The 13,390-nt window shown below is 35.8% G+C and overlaps 1 protein-coding gene across 6 annotated transcripts in view; it reads right to left on the minus strand.

Annotated features, from left to right (window-relative positions):
- Positions 1 to 13,390, minus strand: part of USP34 (ubiquitin specific peptidase 34) — a 223,184-nt gene that overhangs the window by 98,132 nt on the left and 111,662 nt on the right. For 5 of the 6 annotated variants that reach the window (XR_008427014.2, XM_053925775.1, XM_053925776.2 and 2 more), the window contains 4 exons: positions 13,138 to 13,297; positions 10,224 to 10,350; positions 9,984 to 10,131; positions 99 to 199 (listed from right to left, as the gene is read on the minus strand). Coding sequence is in view for 5 of the 6 variants with exons in the window: in XM_053925775.1 (XP_053781750.1) it covers positions 99 to 199; positions 9,984 to 10,131; positions 10,224 to 10,350; positions 13,138 to 13,297 (536 nt within the window). In the remaining variant the exon portion in view is untranslated. The remainder of the gene's footprint in view (positions 1 to 98; positions 200 to 9,983; positions 10,132 to 10,223; positions 10,351 to 13,137; positions 13,298 to 13,390) is intronic. The other variant, XM_053925777.2, reaches the window with a different exon arrangement.

Raw genomic sequence — 13,390 nt, forward strand, 5'->3', positions numbered from 1 at the left:
AAGCAGTAAGAACAGTTTTTAAACTGTACCTTCAAATGTTCCCCTATAGACTGTAACAGTCAACAGATTAGTAAAACTCAAATCATACTTATGTGTACCTGCATATCTTTAAAACCAAGCTCATGAAGTGCTTTTTCATCATAATCTGTTGTTAACTCATGTCCAGATGAAATCATCCTGACAGGTCCCATAAGGCCTCCTTAAAAATAGGAGAAAACATAAGTGAAAATTTTTAGAAGAGTTAACTTCTTTGCTAACATGAAAATATGGTTATAGCAATCAATTCTACTGGACATTCAGTTTAAATATACTTATTGAGCAAAGGAGAGACAGTACTAAGCATGCTTCCTGAATTATTTTCTGTTGTTAGAAGTTAGCCTTAGACAAAAAAATTACATTAAAATTCCCTTTTAGCATCATTTTAACTAGATCAATTCCTGCCAGCTTAACAGTATGAAAAATTATACAAGTGAAAAACATTATGGACCTTTGTGGGAACCTAAAACATTTTTTCACCAGATACATGCTAATGAATCAGATTCATTAATGCATTAATGCTAAACAATTAACCAGCAAGTATTTATACTGATTGAATTTTCTCTTCCCTGTTATAATGCACCAAAACAAAGTAAAACAAACTATAACAAAGAAAAAAATTAAAAAAAAAAAAACAAAGCTCTGACATAAAAAGATCAGTTACAACATCCTAGATTATGGTAAATTCAATAAACTCAGATTAAGGCAGTTTATTTCCAAAGACCATGAAGTCCTCTTTGCTGCCTCCACCTTCAACTTCATTTCCCACCATCATCCCTACCTACATATGTTTTAGCCACCCAACGTCCTTATTTTTTGAAAACACCAAAAATGTTCCCATCTCAAAGCATAAGCTGCTCCTCCACACAGGAATTCACATAGTTCATTCCCTCGCTTCCTTCAGGTCTATCAAATGTAAGCTCAAATGGCCTTCTGTCTAACCATTCAATCTAAAGAGCCTCAATTCACTATTAATCCCTTACTCTGTTTCATCTTTCTTTAAAACACTTAATAGGATCTGACATGATGCATTTATGTATTTCCTCCATAAAAAAAAAAATCCCAGTTCAAAAAGGCACAGATTTTATGTTCACAGGTGTATTCCCCAGCACGAGAATATAGCAGGTATTCAATGCAAATATTGTTTAATCCAAGTATTTTTTTATTGTATTTTTTCCATTACCATTTACCCCCCTTACACCCCCTCCCCCCTGCAATCACCACACTGTTCTCCATGTCCAAAAGTCCTTTTTCCTTGATCCCTCCACCCGCTAACCCTCTGACAGCTGTCAGTCTTCTCTCTATTTCAGTCTGTCTCTATTTTGATTGTTAGTTCAGTTTGTTCATTAGATTCCACATATGATTGAAATCATATGGTACTCTGATTTTTAAAATACGACTTTTAGTTTTTGCTTCTGATGGCAGTTTGTTTTCTTGCATTATTTGCCTTTATTGTATACTCTTTTGAAAGATTTTATTTATTTATTTTTTAGAGAGAGGGGGAGGGAGGGAGAAAGAAAGGGAGATAAATGTTCATGTGCAGGAGAAACATCAATCAGTCACCTCTCAAACACCCACAACTGGGGACTCGGTCTGCAACCCAGCCATGTGCCCTGACTGGGAATCGAACTAGCAACCTTTCAGTTCACAGGCTGGCCCTCAATGCACTGAGCCACACACACGAGCCAGGGCTGTCTTTATTGTATCCTTTTTAAAAATGTTTTTTCAATAAAGTAATTACGGACTTATCCTTTCCAGAGATCTTCCTTCAGAGCCATCCATTCTATTGTTCCATAAGGACAATTATTTTCTGACTGTTGCTCAGCTTTTAAGCTGGGACATATCTTCACTGTGCCTCTAGAATATTCCTCTTATTTCTTGTTTGTATATCATTTTGCTCCAGAATAATTTCAAGTAACTTACTAAGAAATAGTGTATAAGGTGTAAATTTTCTGAGCATGTATTCCCCATTCTGAGAACACAGCAGCATTCAAATTATTATTTAATCCATTAATTTTTCAAAAAAGGAAATGCTTGACAGAATAGGAAAATTAAGAGGTTCCAGTCAAGATGGCAGCATAGGTAAAGGCAGTACACAAATCCTCACAAAACCATATCAAAATTATAAATAATCTACAGAACAACTATCATTCAGAGCCACCTAAAATACAGCTAAATATAAGTCCTACAACTAAGGGTATAAAAAAGCCAGAGATTGGTAGGAAAAGCAGACACTCAGAACGTCCTGGTCCCACATCTGCATGTAGTGGGTAAAAATCGTTAGGGTTATCTCAAATGCAGAGGCATCCCCCTGAAGAAGGGGTCCCAGACCCAACCCAGGCCCCATAGCCCAAGGTTCTAGTGTCAGGAAAAGAAGTCCCTGTAAGTTCTAGCTGTAAAAGCCAGCAGGGATTGTGGCTGAGTGAGAGGGAAGGCTTCTGGAGTCCCAGGTGTTCCTTTTTAAACAGCCTGTGCATAGAGTTACTTGGACTCACTTACTCTAAGGTTTGGTGCTGGGCAGCAGCTTGAAAGGCACCAGGGACATATGAGAAACTGAACTGTCCTATGTCAAAACAAGAGCTGGAGGGGCAGCTTTCTCACAGACACAAGTGTTGACAGAGGCCATTGTTCCTTTTCTGACTCTCCACCAACCGATATGGCAATAAGGTGCTATATCTGATTCTACATCTACCTGGCTAACACAGTTCCCCATGCCCTGTCGATTTCCTGAGACCCTGCCCCCAAAAACTTTGGGGCCCACCAAAGCTGTCTGAGTAGCTTTGTCTGAGTAACATATAAAAGGCCCCTATCAGCTAATGCTTCAGACTTCCCTAAAATCTCTGAAGCAAGCAGCATCTGGCGTCAGCATGCCTGTACCTCTGGCTAAGTGGCCCCAGACCCAGCAGTAGCTGCAGCAGGCCTTGGTTCACAACTTGGTCTTTCCTGGCACCTCCAAGCTCAGCACAAGTGGCTGCCATCTGCAGACTGCTTAGCTCATTTGGGTGGTCCCAGGCAGGACCCATGTGCAGGTTACCCTTGGCCTGCACCTCCCAGGAGGCCCCAGCGCACCTGGTGGACAGCTTCAGACCACATTGAAGCACCACCAAAACTCCTCCATATGGGACACACAAAAAAAGGCAGACTCAGTAGGCACCAGAGCCTTGATGAACTAAGTCCTTCTCTATGGGGTTGGCTTTACACAGCTAGCTGATCCTCCACAGTGGTCCCAGCCAGTCTTTGCAGTCCATCGGCCTAGGGGGTAAAACACTCCCAGTGAGGTGCCAACAGCCTTCAAGACTCAGTTATAACAGAAACGTGTACACAGCCCACACAGGAGCACACCTGGAGAGCCCAAATCATGTGATCCAGAGGCTGTGCAATGGACCCTACAGGACACCTACTACATAAGACAACTCACCCAAGGCCAGGAGATGTAGCAGCTCTACTTAATACACAGAAACAAACACAGGGAGGCTGCCAAAATGAGGAGACAAAAAATGTGCCTGAGGCCTGACTGGTGTGGCTCAGTGGGTTGGGCATCATCCAGTCAACCAAAAGGTTGCCTGTTTGATTCCTAGTCACAGCACGTACTTCAGTTGTAGGTCCCTGGTTGGGGACATGCGAGAAGCAACCAATAAGTGTTTCTCTCATATATCGATGTTTCTCTCCCTCTTTCTCCCTCCCTTCCCTTCTCTCTAAAAAAAATAAATAAATAGAATCTTAAAAAACCATGAGCTCCAAATGAAAGAACAGAATACAACTCCAGGAAAAAAAAAAATAGAGAAAAGCAATCTACTAGATGTAGAGTTCAAAACACTACTTATAGGATGATCAATGAACTTAGAGAAAGAGTGATGAACTCAGAGAATTAAGATAGGAAACAAAAAATGGAACGAGAAAACAGAAAAAGAACCAGTCAGAAATGAATACACTAACTGAAATGAATATATTACAGGGAATCAATACTGGAATAGATAAAGCAGAGGATCAAATCAGAGATTAGGAAGATAAAGCAGCAGAAAACACCCAATCAGAACAGCAAAAAGAAAAAAAGAATACAAAAAATGAAGATAGTGTAAGGAGTCTCTAGGACTTTAAACATACTAACACTCACATCATGAGGGTGCCAGAAGGAGAAGAGAGCGAGCAAGGCTTTAAGAACCTATGTGAATAAAGAATGATGGAAAACTTCCCTAACCAGGTGAAGGAAATAGATCTATAAGTCCAGGGTATACAGAGTTCCAAACAAGGTGAACCTAATGAGGCGCACACCAAGAAACATCATAATTAAATAGCAAAAAATTAAAGACAAAGAAAGCATCTTAAAAGCAGTAAGAGAAAAGCAGTTGGCTACTTACAAGGGAGCTCCCATAAGACTGTCAGCTGATTCTCAACAGAAAAACTCTGAAGGACAGAAGGGAGTGGCAAGAAATATTCAAAGTGATGAAAAGCAAGGACTTACAACCAAGATTACTCTATCCAGCAAGGCTATCATTTAGAATTGAAGGACAGATAAAGAGGTTCCCAGAAAAGAAAAATCTAAAAGAGTTCATTCCAAACCAAACCAGTATTATACAAAATGTTAATTGGTTTTCTTTAAGAAGGAGGAAAAGAACAATAAAAAATATAAATAATAGCTCTGGCTGGTGTAGCTCAGTGGATTGACTGCGGGCCTGTGAACCAAAGAGTCACATGGTTCAATTCCCAGTCAGGGCACATGCCTGGGTTGCAGGCCAGGTCCTCAGCAGGGGACACGTGAGAGGCAACCACACATTGAAGTTTCTCTCCCTCTCCCTCCTTCCCTTCCCCTCTCTCTAAAAATAAACAAACTCTTAAAAAAAAAAAATATATATATATATATATATAAAGAATAAAATGGCAATAAATATCAAAAATTACTTTAAATGTAAATAGATTGAACACTAAAAGACATATGGAGGCTGGAGGCCGAACGAATAACAAAACAAAACCTTTACACATGCTGTCTACAAGAGATGTACTTCAGATCAAAAGACACACATACTGAAAGTAAAGTGAGGGAAAAAGATGCTCGTGAAAATTGAAACAAACAAAAGCTGAGGTAGCAATACTCACATTAGATAAAATAGATCTAAAAAATAAACAAATGAGCAGAACAGAAACAGACTCATAGATACAGGGAACATTTTTACAGATGCCAGATGGGATGGGGTTGACAGCGAAGAGTAAAAAGGTTGAAGGATTTAAGAAGTACAGCACTGGGAATATAGTCACTAATATTATAATAACTATGTATGGTATCAGATTGGTAGTAGATTATCAGGGTGATCACTTAGTAAATTATATAATGTCTAATCACTGGGTTTTACACCTGCAACTAATATGTAACAGAGTATGTCAACTATAATTGAAAAATAAAAACTTTTTTAAAAAATAAAGAAAAAAAAAGAATAGGAAAATAAGGTAAAAATGTTGAAATATCTGAATGATTAAATAAAACTTAAATAAATATTGTTAAATCTTATTAACTTAATGTAGAAAAACGCCACTGGGCACTAAACAGCTATTGTCAGGAATGACTGAAACAGGAATACTACTTTGCATAACAACACATTCACATTTTAAATTACCTGTCACACAAACAAGAAAATTCTATCCAAAAATATTTCAAACACATAGGAGAAAAATGGGTTCCTCCAGGTCAATTTTGGCAATTTTCCTCAAGTACAATTGTTGTGCAGCAAAACTGATAACTGTTGTATAAGCAAAATGTATGATTCTTTCCATAAGTATTTCATTATTTCTAAGCCTAGAAATCTTGGCTCTCTCAATGGTTTGATATTTAATCCTATTTCTTCTGGATTTTCCTATAGTTTATTTTGTGTGTATAGAAACACTTTAAATCTATCCTGAGCATTAGAGAGATATGGGGTTTTTCTTTCTGTCCCCAAATTGAATGTCACATATTAATAAAAGACTATTTTTGTTATCTGTTCACTTAACAATTCTTCACCAAAATGGGATTATTATAATACAGTCATACTTTGGTACTTGTCAACTTCAGAACTCGTCAAATCCCATACTTGTCACATTTTGAAGAGAAAAAATGTTTCAGCCCTTAGCACTTGCTTGGGACTCGTCACACTTGCTAGAACTTAATGAGTCACGACACCACCCCACATGAGAAAATACTTCATTGTTCAGGAGTCATCAGTTTCAACACTTGTCACAAGTGCCGGAACAAATTAATAACAAGTACCAAGGTACCACCGTAGTTTTAAAATGTTTAATAGCTAGTATTAAAATTCATCATTAAATCCTGTTGGATTTTCCTCTCAGAACTTCATATACTGCTTTGTTTATTTATTCTTCAGGGCGAATTTCACCAAATTTGAAATGATTCCAGTAAGATTTTAGGTAGAAGATATTATAAAATAAATTACCTGGCATCTCTACAATATTTTGTACAGAGACATGTTAGCTATATCCACTTATTCAAGGAGATAGCAAAACCCTAAAAAGACAAATCTTAAGCTAGATATAAGTTTATATCTATAATCTGATTTATTGTAATGTGGCATAGGAGCATTCTCTTCTGTGATCCTTTATCTATTAAGAGCTGTACTTCCCTTTTCATTAATCCATCAAGTTTGGGCTTGCTTATCTGTTTTAGAGAACTAAATACATTGTTTAGGAATATACACTAGAAGTAAAACTATAAGCAACATTAAAAGAATAGTAAACTAAAAAACAAGATTGTATTACGGGGAAATGGAAAGGATGATATTAGGAAGGGATACATAAGTAGCTTCTAATAATGTTCTAGTTCTTAATATGGGTGGTAGGAACATGGGTGCTTTTCATTTTAGTATTACTAATTTCACATTCTTTTTATGTTCATTTAAATGTAACAAAAGTAGATACAATTTGACCTGAAAATGTCATAACTAAGTTTTTAGCTAACTTGTATTAGTTAGCATTGTTTGTAATAGCAAAAACGGTGGAAACAACCTAAATGTCCATTAATAGAGAATATGTAGAATAAATCATGGTCCCACCTTATTATAGATTAGGCAGATCTTTAAAAAGAATGAGGTAACTTTCTATATGCACTAATATGGAATGTTCTTTATGAATGTTAAGCACTATAAGGAAAGGGTGGAGGAATATAAATAGAATGCTACATTTGTGTTTTAAAGGTATGTATGTATGAATATGCTTCTTGGTATCTTTTGAAGGATATATAAGAAACCAATAACATTTGCTTCACAAGAAGAGAAATGGGTGGTTTAAAGGTTAGGGCAGAAGGGAGACTTTTCAACACCTATTCTTTTGTACAAAGAATATTTATAAATTATTCAAGACCAACCCTAAGATATGCTACTTTAGAAGATGCACACAGTTCCACCTTAAGCATGCTGTAGTGACATTGGCTCTTTACTGAAAAATGCCAAAGAATTACTCTGAACACAGGCAGATTAAAAGTCTTTAAAAAACAAGCTTAAGATTTTTCCCCCTAAATATCTATTGGCCTGTTAAAATTTCAGACCCTTAAATTATAACAAAAAATAACATCTCTTATGTTCTTCTGATTAGCTCATATTTTACGTATTATAGGAAGACACTAAAAATGTACTAGTCTTAACAGTTAAATCAGTAATCAAATACACCTTTAGGCTCACATGAAAAATTTCTTAATGTGATACTTTCTTGGAGGGAAGGGGTGAGGTGCACAGTTGAAATTTAAGGGGGCATTATTTTCATATGCTCAAAAAATATATACATATATATCAATACGGCCAAAAAAATTATAGGGTACTAAACAGTATATGGAAACAAATTGATTAACATTTCCCACAGTGCTTATCAAATAGCCTCCCAAAGTAGAAGTTTTTGAGAAGAACAAAATGTTTACAAGTAGTAAAACCTGAAGTGACTCTAACTCTTATTTAAGAATCAATGGAGAGTTCCAGCCAAGATTGAGGCGTAGGTAGAACCCCTTCGCTTCCTTGCACAACCAAAAGGAAGATATCAAACAATCTAAAATCAATAAACAACCAAAAGCACCAGAAAAATCAAACTGCATGGAACTCTGACAACCAAGGAATTAAAGGTTGGATTTAGGTTGAATTAAAATCAACCAGAACAACCAGGCCAGTAAGGCAGCAGACCTTGCAGACTGACTCAGAAAAACCGCCCCGGACCATGGGGACGGGGGTCTGCTGCTGCCAGGCTCAGTGGGCTGCACAGGGGGAGGGGAGGCTGACTTAAGGAGAAAACTGAGACTCAGAGGTGGCTATGGACTATGGCAGTTGCTACAGTGGAAGAAACTCCCAGTCTCACAGGAGTGTTCGTGGAAAAATGCACTAGAGATGAGTAGGTGAGCTTCACTGTTCCCTCTCTGGCCCCTCCCCCACAGGCAGTGTTGCAGTGCAGCAGAGAGGTTGCCCTGCCCCGTGAATACCTAAGGCCCCACCCCCTTACAACTTATCAGGTACGCCAAGACAAAGAAATATGGCCCAAGTGAAAGAACAGAGCAAAGCCTCAGGAAGAGAACTAAGCAAAGAGGAGATCATCAACCTATCTGATGGAGAATTTAAAGCCCTGGTAATCAAAATGCTCACAGATCTGATTGAGCTTGATCGAAAAATGAGAAAACAAATGAAGGATACCCAAAGTGAAATAAAGCAAAATATTCAGGGAACCAACAGTGACAGGAAGGAAACCAGGACTCAAAACAACGACTTGGAACAGAAAGAAAAAATAAACATCCATCCAGAACAAAATGAAGAAACAAGAATTCAAAAAATTACAAACCTCTAGGACAACCTGAAACATTCCAATATCTGAATTATAGGGGTGCAAGAAGGATAACAACAGCAAGAAACTGAAAACTTACTTGAACAAATAATGAAGGAAAACGTCCCCAATCTGGCAAAGGAAATAGAAGTTCAGGAAGCCCAGAGTGTCCCAAACAAATTGTACCCAAAGAGGAACACACTAAGGCACATCATCAAGTTACCCAAGATTAAATATAGAGAGAGAATCCTAAAAGAAGCCAGAGGAAAGGAGACAGTTACCTACAAAGGATTACCCATAAGGCTATGAGCTGACTTCTCAAAAGAAACCTTGCAGGCAAGAAGGGGCTAGAAAGAAGTATTCAAAGTCATGAAAGCAAGGACCTACATCTAAGATAACTCTATCCAGCAAAGCTATCATTTAGAATGGAAGGGAAGATAAAAGTGCTTCCCAGATAAGGTCAAGTTAAAGGAGTTCATCATCACCAAGCTATTAGTATATGAAATGTTAAAGGGACTTATCTAAGAAAAAGAAGATAAAAAATATGAACAGTAAAATGACAACAAACTCACAACTATCAACAAATGAACCTAAAAGAAAAGAAAAACAATGGAAACAAAAACTAAGCAAACAACCAGAACAGGAACAGAATCAGAGAAACGGACATTACACAGAGGGATTTCAGTGAGGAGTTAGAAGGGAGGAATGAGGGGTGGGGAAGGTACAGGGAAGAAGCAGCATAAAATAGACAGGGAGAGATAAAAATGGTATAGGAAACAGAGGACTCAAAGAATTTATATACAACCCATGAACATGAATGAAGCGTGGGGGGAAATGCTGGAGGGTTATGGGGGCAGGGCAGAGGGGGGATAAAGGGAGAAGAATTGGGAAAACTGTAATAGCATAATCAATAAAAAATACTTATTAAAAAAAAAAAAGAAAGGGCGTGGGAGAGCAGGCTGGGGATGGTGGGGGCAAAAAAAAAAAAGAAAAAGAAAAAGAGAAAATCCTGATTCCAAAAAAAAAAAGAATCAATGGAATTATACCAAGAGTAGGGGAAGGTGGGTGAGAGCCATGGACATGGTTGGTAGTCTTCAAAGATATAAAGTTTTGAAGTAAATATTATAATACAAGTTAAAATATGTGAAAATTTGAACTACCGGACTTACCAGGAAACTCTCCCTTTCGGCTGCTTTGACCAAACTCCTGAAGCTGAGCTTGTTGATTTATTTGTTCTTTCTGTAAATTTTCATACCAATGAGTTACTTCAGCCCTAAGATCTGCTACCTGGTCACTAGGATACATTTCAATAGTCATCTGAAATATGAGATGCAACCAATTTAAAAATACAAAAAGAACAGATAAACTGGGAAATGTTATCAACTTGGAATCTAAGACTATGTAACTACCTTGTCAGGAAGTCCAGCTGGCTGACATACAACCCTTAGCGGCAGGGACTGTTTGTCACTCAGTGCTTTCAAATGACTACTAATACCAGTGCCTTCAATTTGCCACTGTCTGAGATGATATGCAAACCTAAAACAAACAAAAACCACACACAGAAAGGATATCATTTTAAAACATTTTAATGTAACTGAAGTTTTTATTACTTTACAAAACGAAAAAGCCCACAAAAGGTTCTAGCACATTCCAATTTACTCTATAGCACTACTTGTTTTTCTTCCAAATTAGAAGCACTCAGTTTAGGTTCATCATACTGAATCAAATTTAAAGGTATAAATAAATACAGCTAAAACTCCTAAAAAATAATTTTCAGGAAAAATTACCGAGGAAAAAAAATCCCATTAAGAACATTTTTTTTGTTTGTTTTTAATGGAAGGCAGGGGATAGTGGCAGTAATAGATACAGGATGAATTCAAACAACAAACTTTTCTGGTAAGAGAAATGGCAAGTTGTCATTCCTACATTCAGAAGAGGAAGAAAAGGTATTAGAAATATTTTTCAGACACAGAAATTTTTCTAGTAAGTGTATGTTAACCAGCCAAACAGAATTTTGATAGCTGATTCCATGACTGCTAAAATTACAATATGAATTATAAAGATTAATATTTCAAAGGACACAGGCATCTAGTATGACACTAAGTATGTGTCAATTTCCTAAGTGATTTCTAGTTGTTGAAGACAGGATCCAGGATACCAGAGTTCAGTTAAGACAAAAATATAAATACCTTATACTAATCAGCAATTCTGGAATAGGAGGGTACAAAAGGGAATAAAACGGACTTGATTTCCTAGAGGCAATCCAATGTGCAGCTTCTATTACTGAGTAAAAGAGTAATCTTAGATAAGTTTTGTTCTGGAGGGAAGGAGGCTATCTCACGCACTGTAGAATGTTTACCAGCATCCTTGATTTCTACCACACTACATTCCAATAGAACCCCCTTCTCTTGTAACCTCTGAGAATCAAAAATGCTTCCACAGGTTACTTAATGTTCCCTGGGAAACAATTGCTTCTGGTTGAGAACCACTGTTTAAGATTAAAATCTTATCTTAAAAAAAATTTTTTTTAAAAAGACGTTTGTTTCAGTCTCTTAATATAAAGAATACAAAATAATAATTACTTTGTATTTTCATTCTATAAATGTTAGGCTATTTTAAGTTAGTAGGAGCACCAAACATATTAAGTACTTGAAACTGTGTAATAATCCTGCACAAGAATTTGAATGAAAATACCTAAGTTATTAAACTACCTCTTAGTTGTTTTAATATTCAATTGTTTCCTAGTTTCTCTACTAGGCACCCTAAAATAAGGATTTATATATGTTGTTTAACACCAACTTTTACAATAAAACATGAAAAAATACAAAGATGTCTTATCAATAGACAATTTGTTCATGAGTCACTAAAAATGTGTACATCTGAGAAGGGATTTTTTTAAATGAAATTCATTAAACTTATAAAAGTACCATGGAATCCTAAGAACTTCAATTTATTTTTAAATAAGTGCTTATTTTAAGACATTGGTAACACTATGTAACAACCAAGGGTTTAAACCAATAGGCCTTTTTTGGTTTGTTGTTTGTATACCTTGCAGCAGAGAAAATTTTGGAATAATATACATACAGGGGTGGGCAAAAGTAAGTTTACAGTTGTATATGAAACACAGTTTATTCTTTTCCTGTTTATTATTATATTATTTTCCATATGGACTATAAACCTATTTTTGCCCACCCATGTATTTATGTATCATTCACAATAACTATCTCTGATAGGAAGAAATAAGACTACAAGAACTTTAATTTTCTATAGTATATCTAAATTTTATGAGTACTTAAGTTTTATTAATTTGAATACATCACCACATTTACCTATTTATTTTTATTTTTTAAAGTGGTACAAGTTACCTGGCAGTGTGAAGTTTCTATGCAAAAACCTCTAGAGTTCCCTTATACAGTCTTTAAAAACACATGGAATTACTTTAGTAGAATTTCCACAATTCGCAATCATAATTAAAATATAAAAATTCTGCAATGTCCAAATGTTTTAAATCATGAAGTCATGTTATTTATAAGAAATATCTAGAAAATCTTTATTATTCAATATTTCCTAATATTTTAAATAAAATATCAATAACTGTCAATTGTATGACATTTTCATTATCAAACTAAACTCCGAAGTTGAAGTTATTCATTTTAACAATTTTTCAAGTTTCTTTGTACTTTTACATTTACTCATGATTTTTAATACACAGAATTTCTTAATTAAAACTATCTACTCACCTTTCACTTCAGTCGATACATTCATAAATGTTAATTTGCTTTATTTCTGTATTACACAGGTTATGTCTAAATTAATTACACAGATATTCATTAACACAGAATTTTTGATCATGTTTCCATGGTAAATGGAAATTCAAAATTAAAATACTGTCTCCTAGTCCAGGAAGAAAAAAAAAAAAAAACAGCAAATAAAACAAACTCAATTTGGTTCAACTATGAGAAATTATTTGATGTTCTTGGTGAGTTTCAGTGACACTTTTTTTGGTAGTGGTGTTCTGCCTTTTCAATCATAGTAATACTTTCTTAGTGATAAGAGTTCTGTCTAAAAATTCTCATTCATGCATATCTTCTCAGAGTCTAATGATTTTTAAAGCCCTGCACTATTTACCAGGAAACTTTATTGCTTATTGCACCACTTAATGATACATAGTATGAACAAAAATTACTTCTAATACTAGCACTTCAATTTTGGTAATTTACACTTGTTACCTGCCCCCCAAAAAACCTCTAATTTTAAGAATACTTTTGGACACATCTGAAAAAAAGCCTCAAATTCACCGTATGTGATGTGAAAAAAAATTACCTTCTCCTAAATGCTTCCAGATGTGTCTTCAGCATAAGGAGTCCTCTTTCTATAACAGTGAGACTTGAATGCGATTCTTGCTCAAGACTGCTGGAAGCTATCATAAGACTCTCCATACATTTACTAATAAATTCTTGTTCCTTCTCCAAACCAGTTTTACCTGAAAAATCAAATGTTTAGACATGTATATCAATCATATATTCTTGTTTTGCTAAATAAAACTGTAACTAAACAAAAAATTCTTTACATAAAA

Source organism: Desmodus rotundus, chromosome 5 (genome assembly GCF_022682495.2).
Source record: "Desmodus rotundus isolate HL8 chromosome 5, HLdesRot8A.1, whole genome shotgun sequence".
Lineage (NCBI taxonomy): Eukaryota > Metazoa > Chordata > Mammalia > Chiroptera > Phyllostomidae > Desmodus > Desmodus rotundus.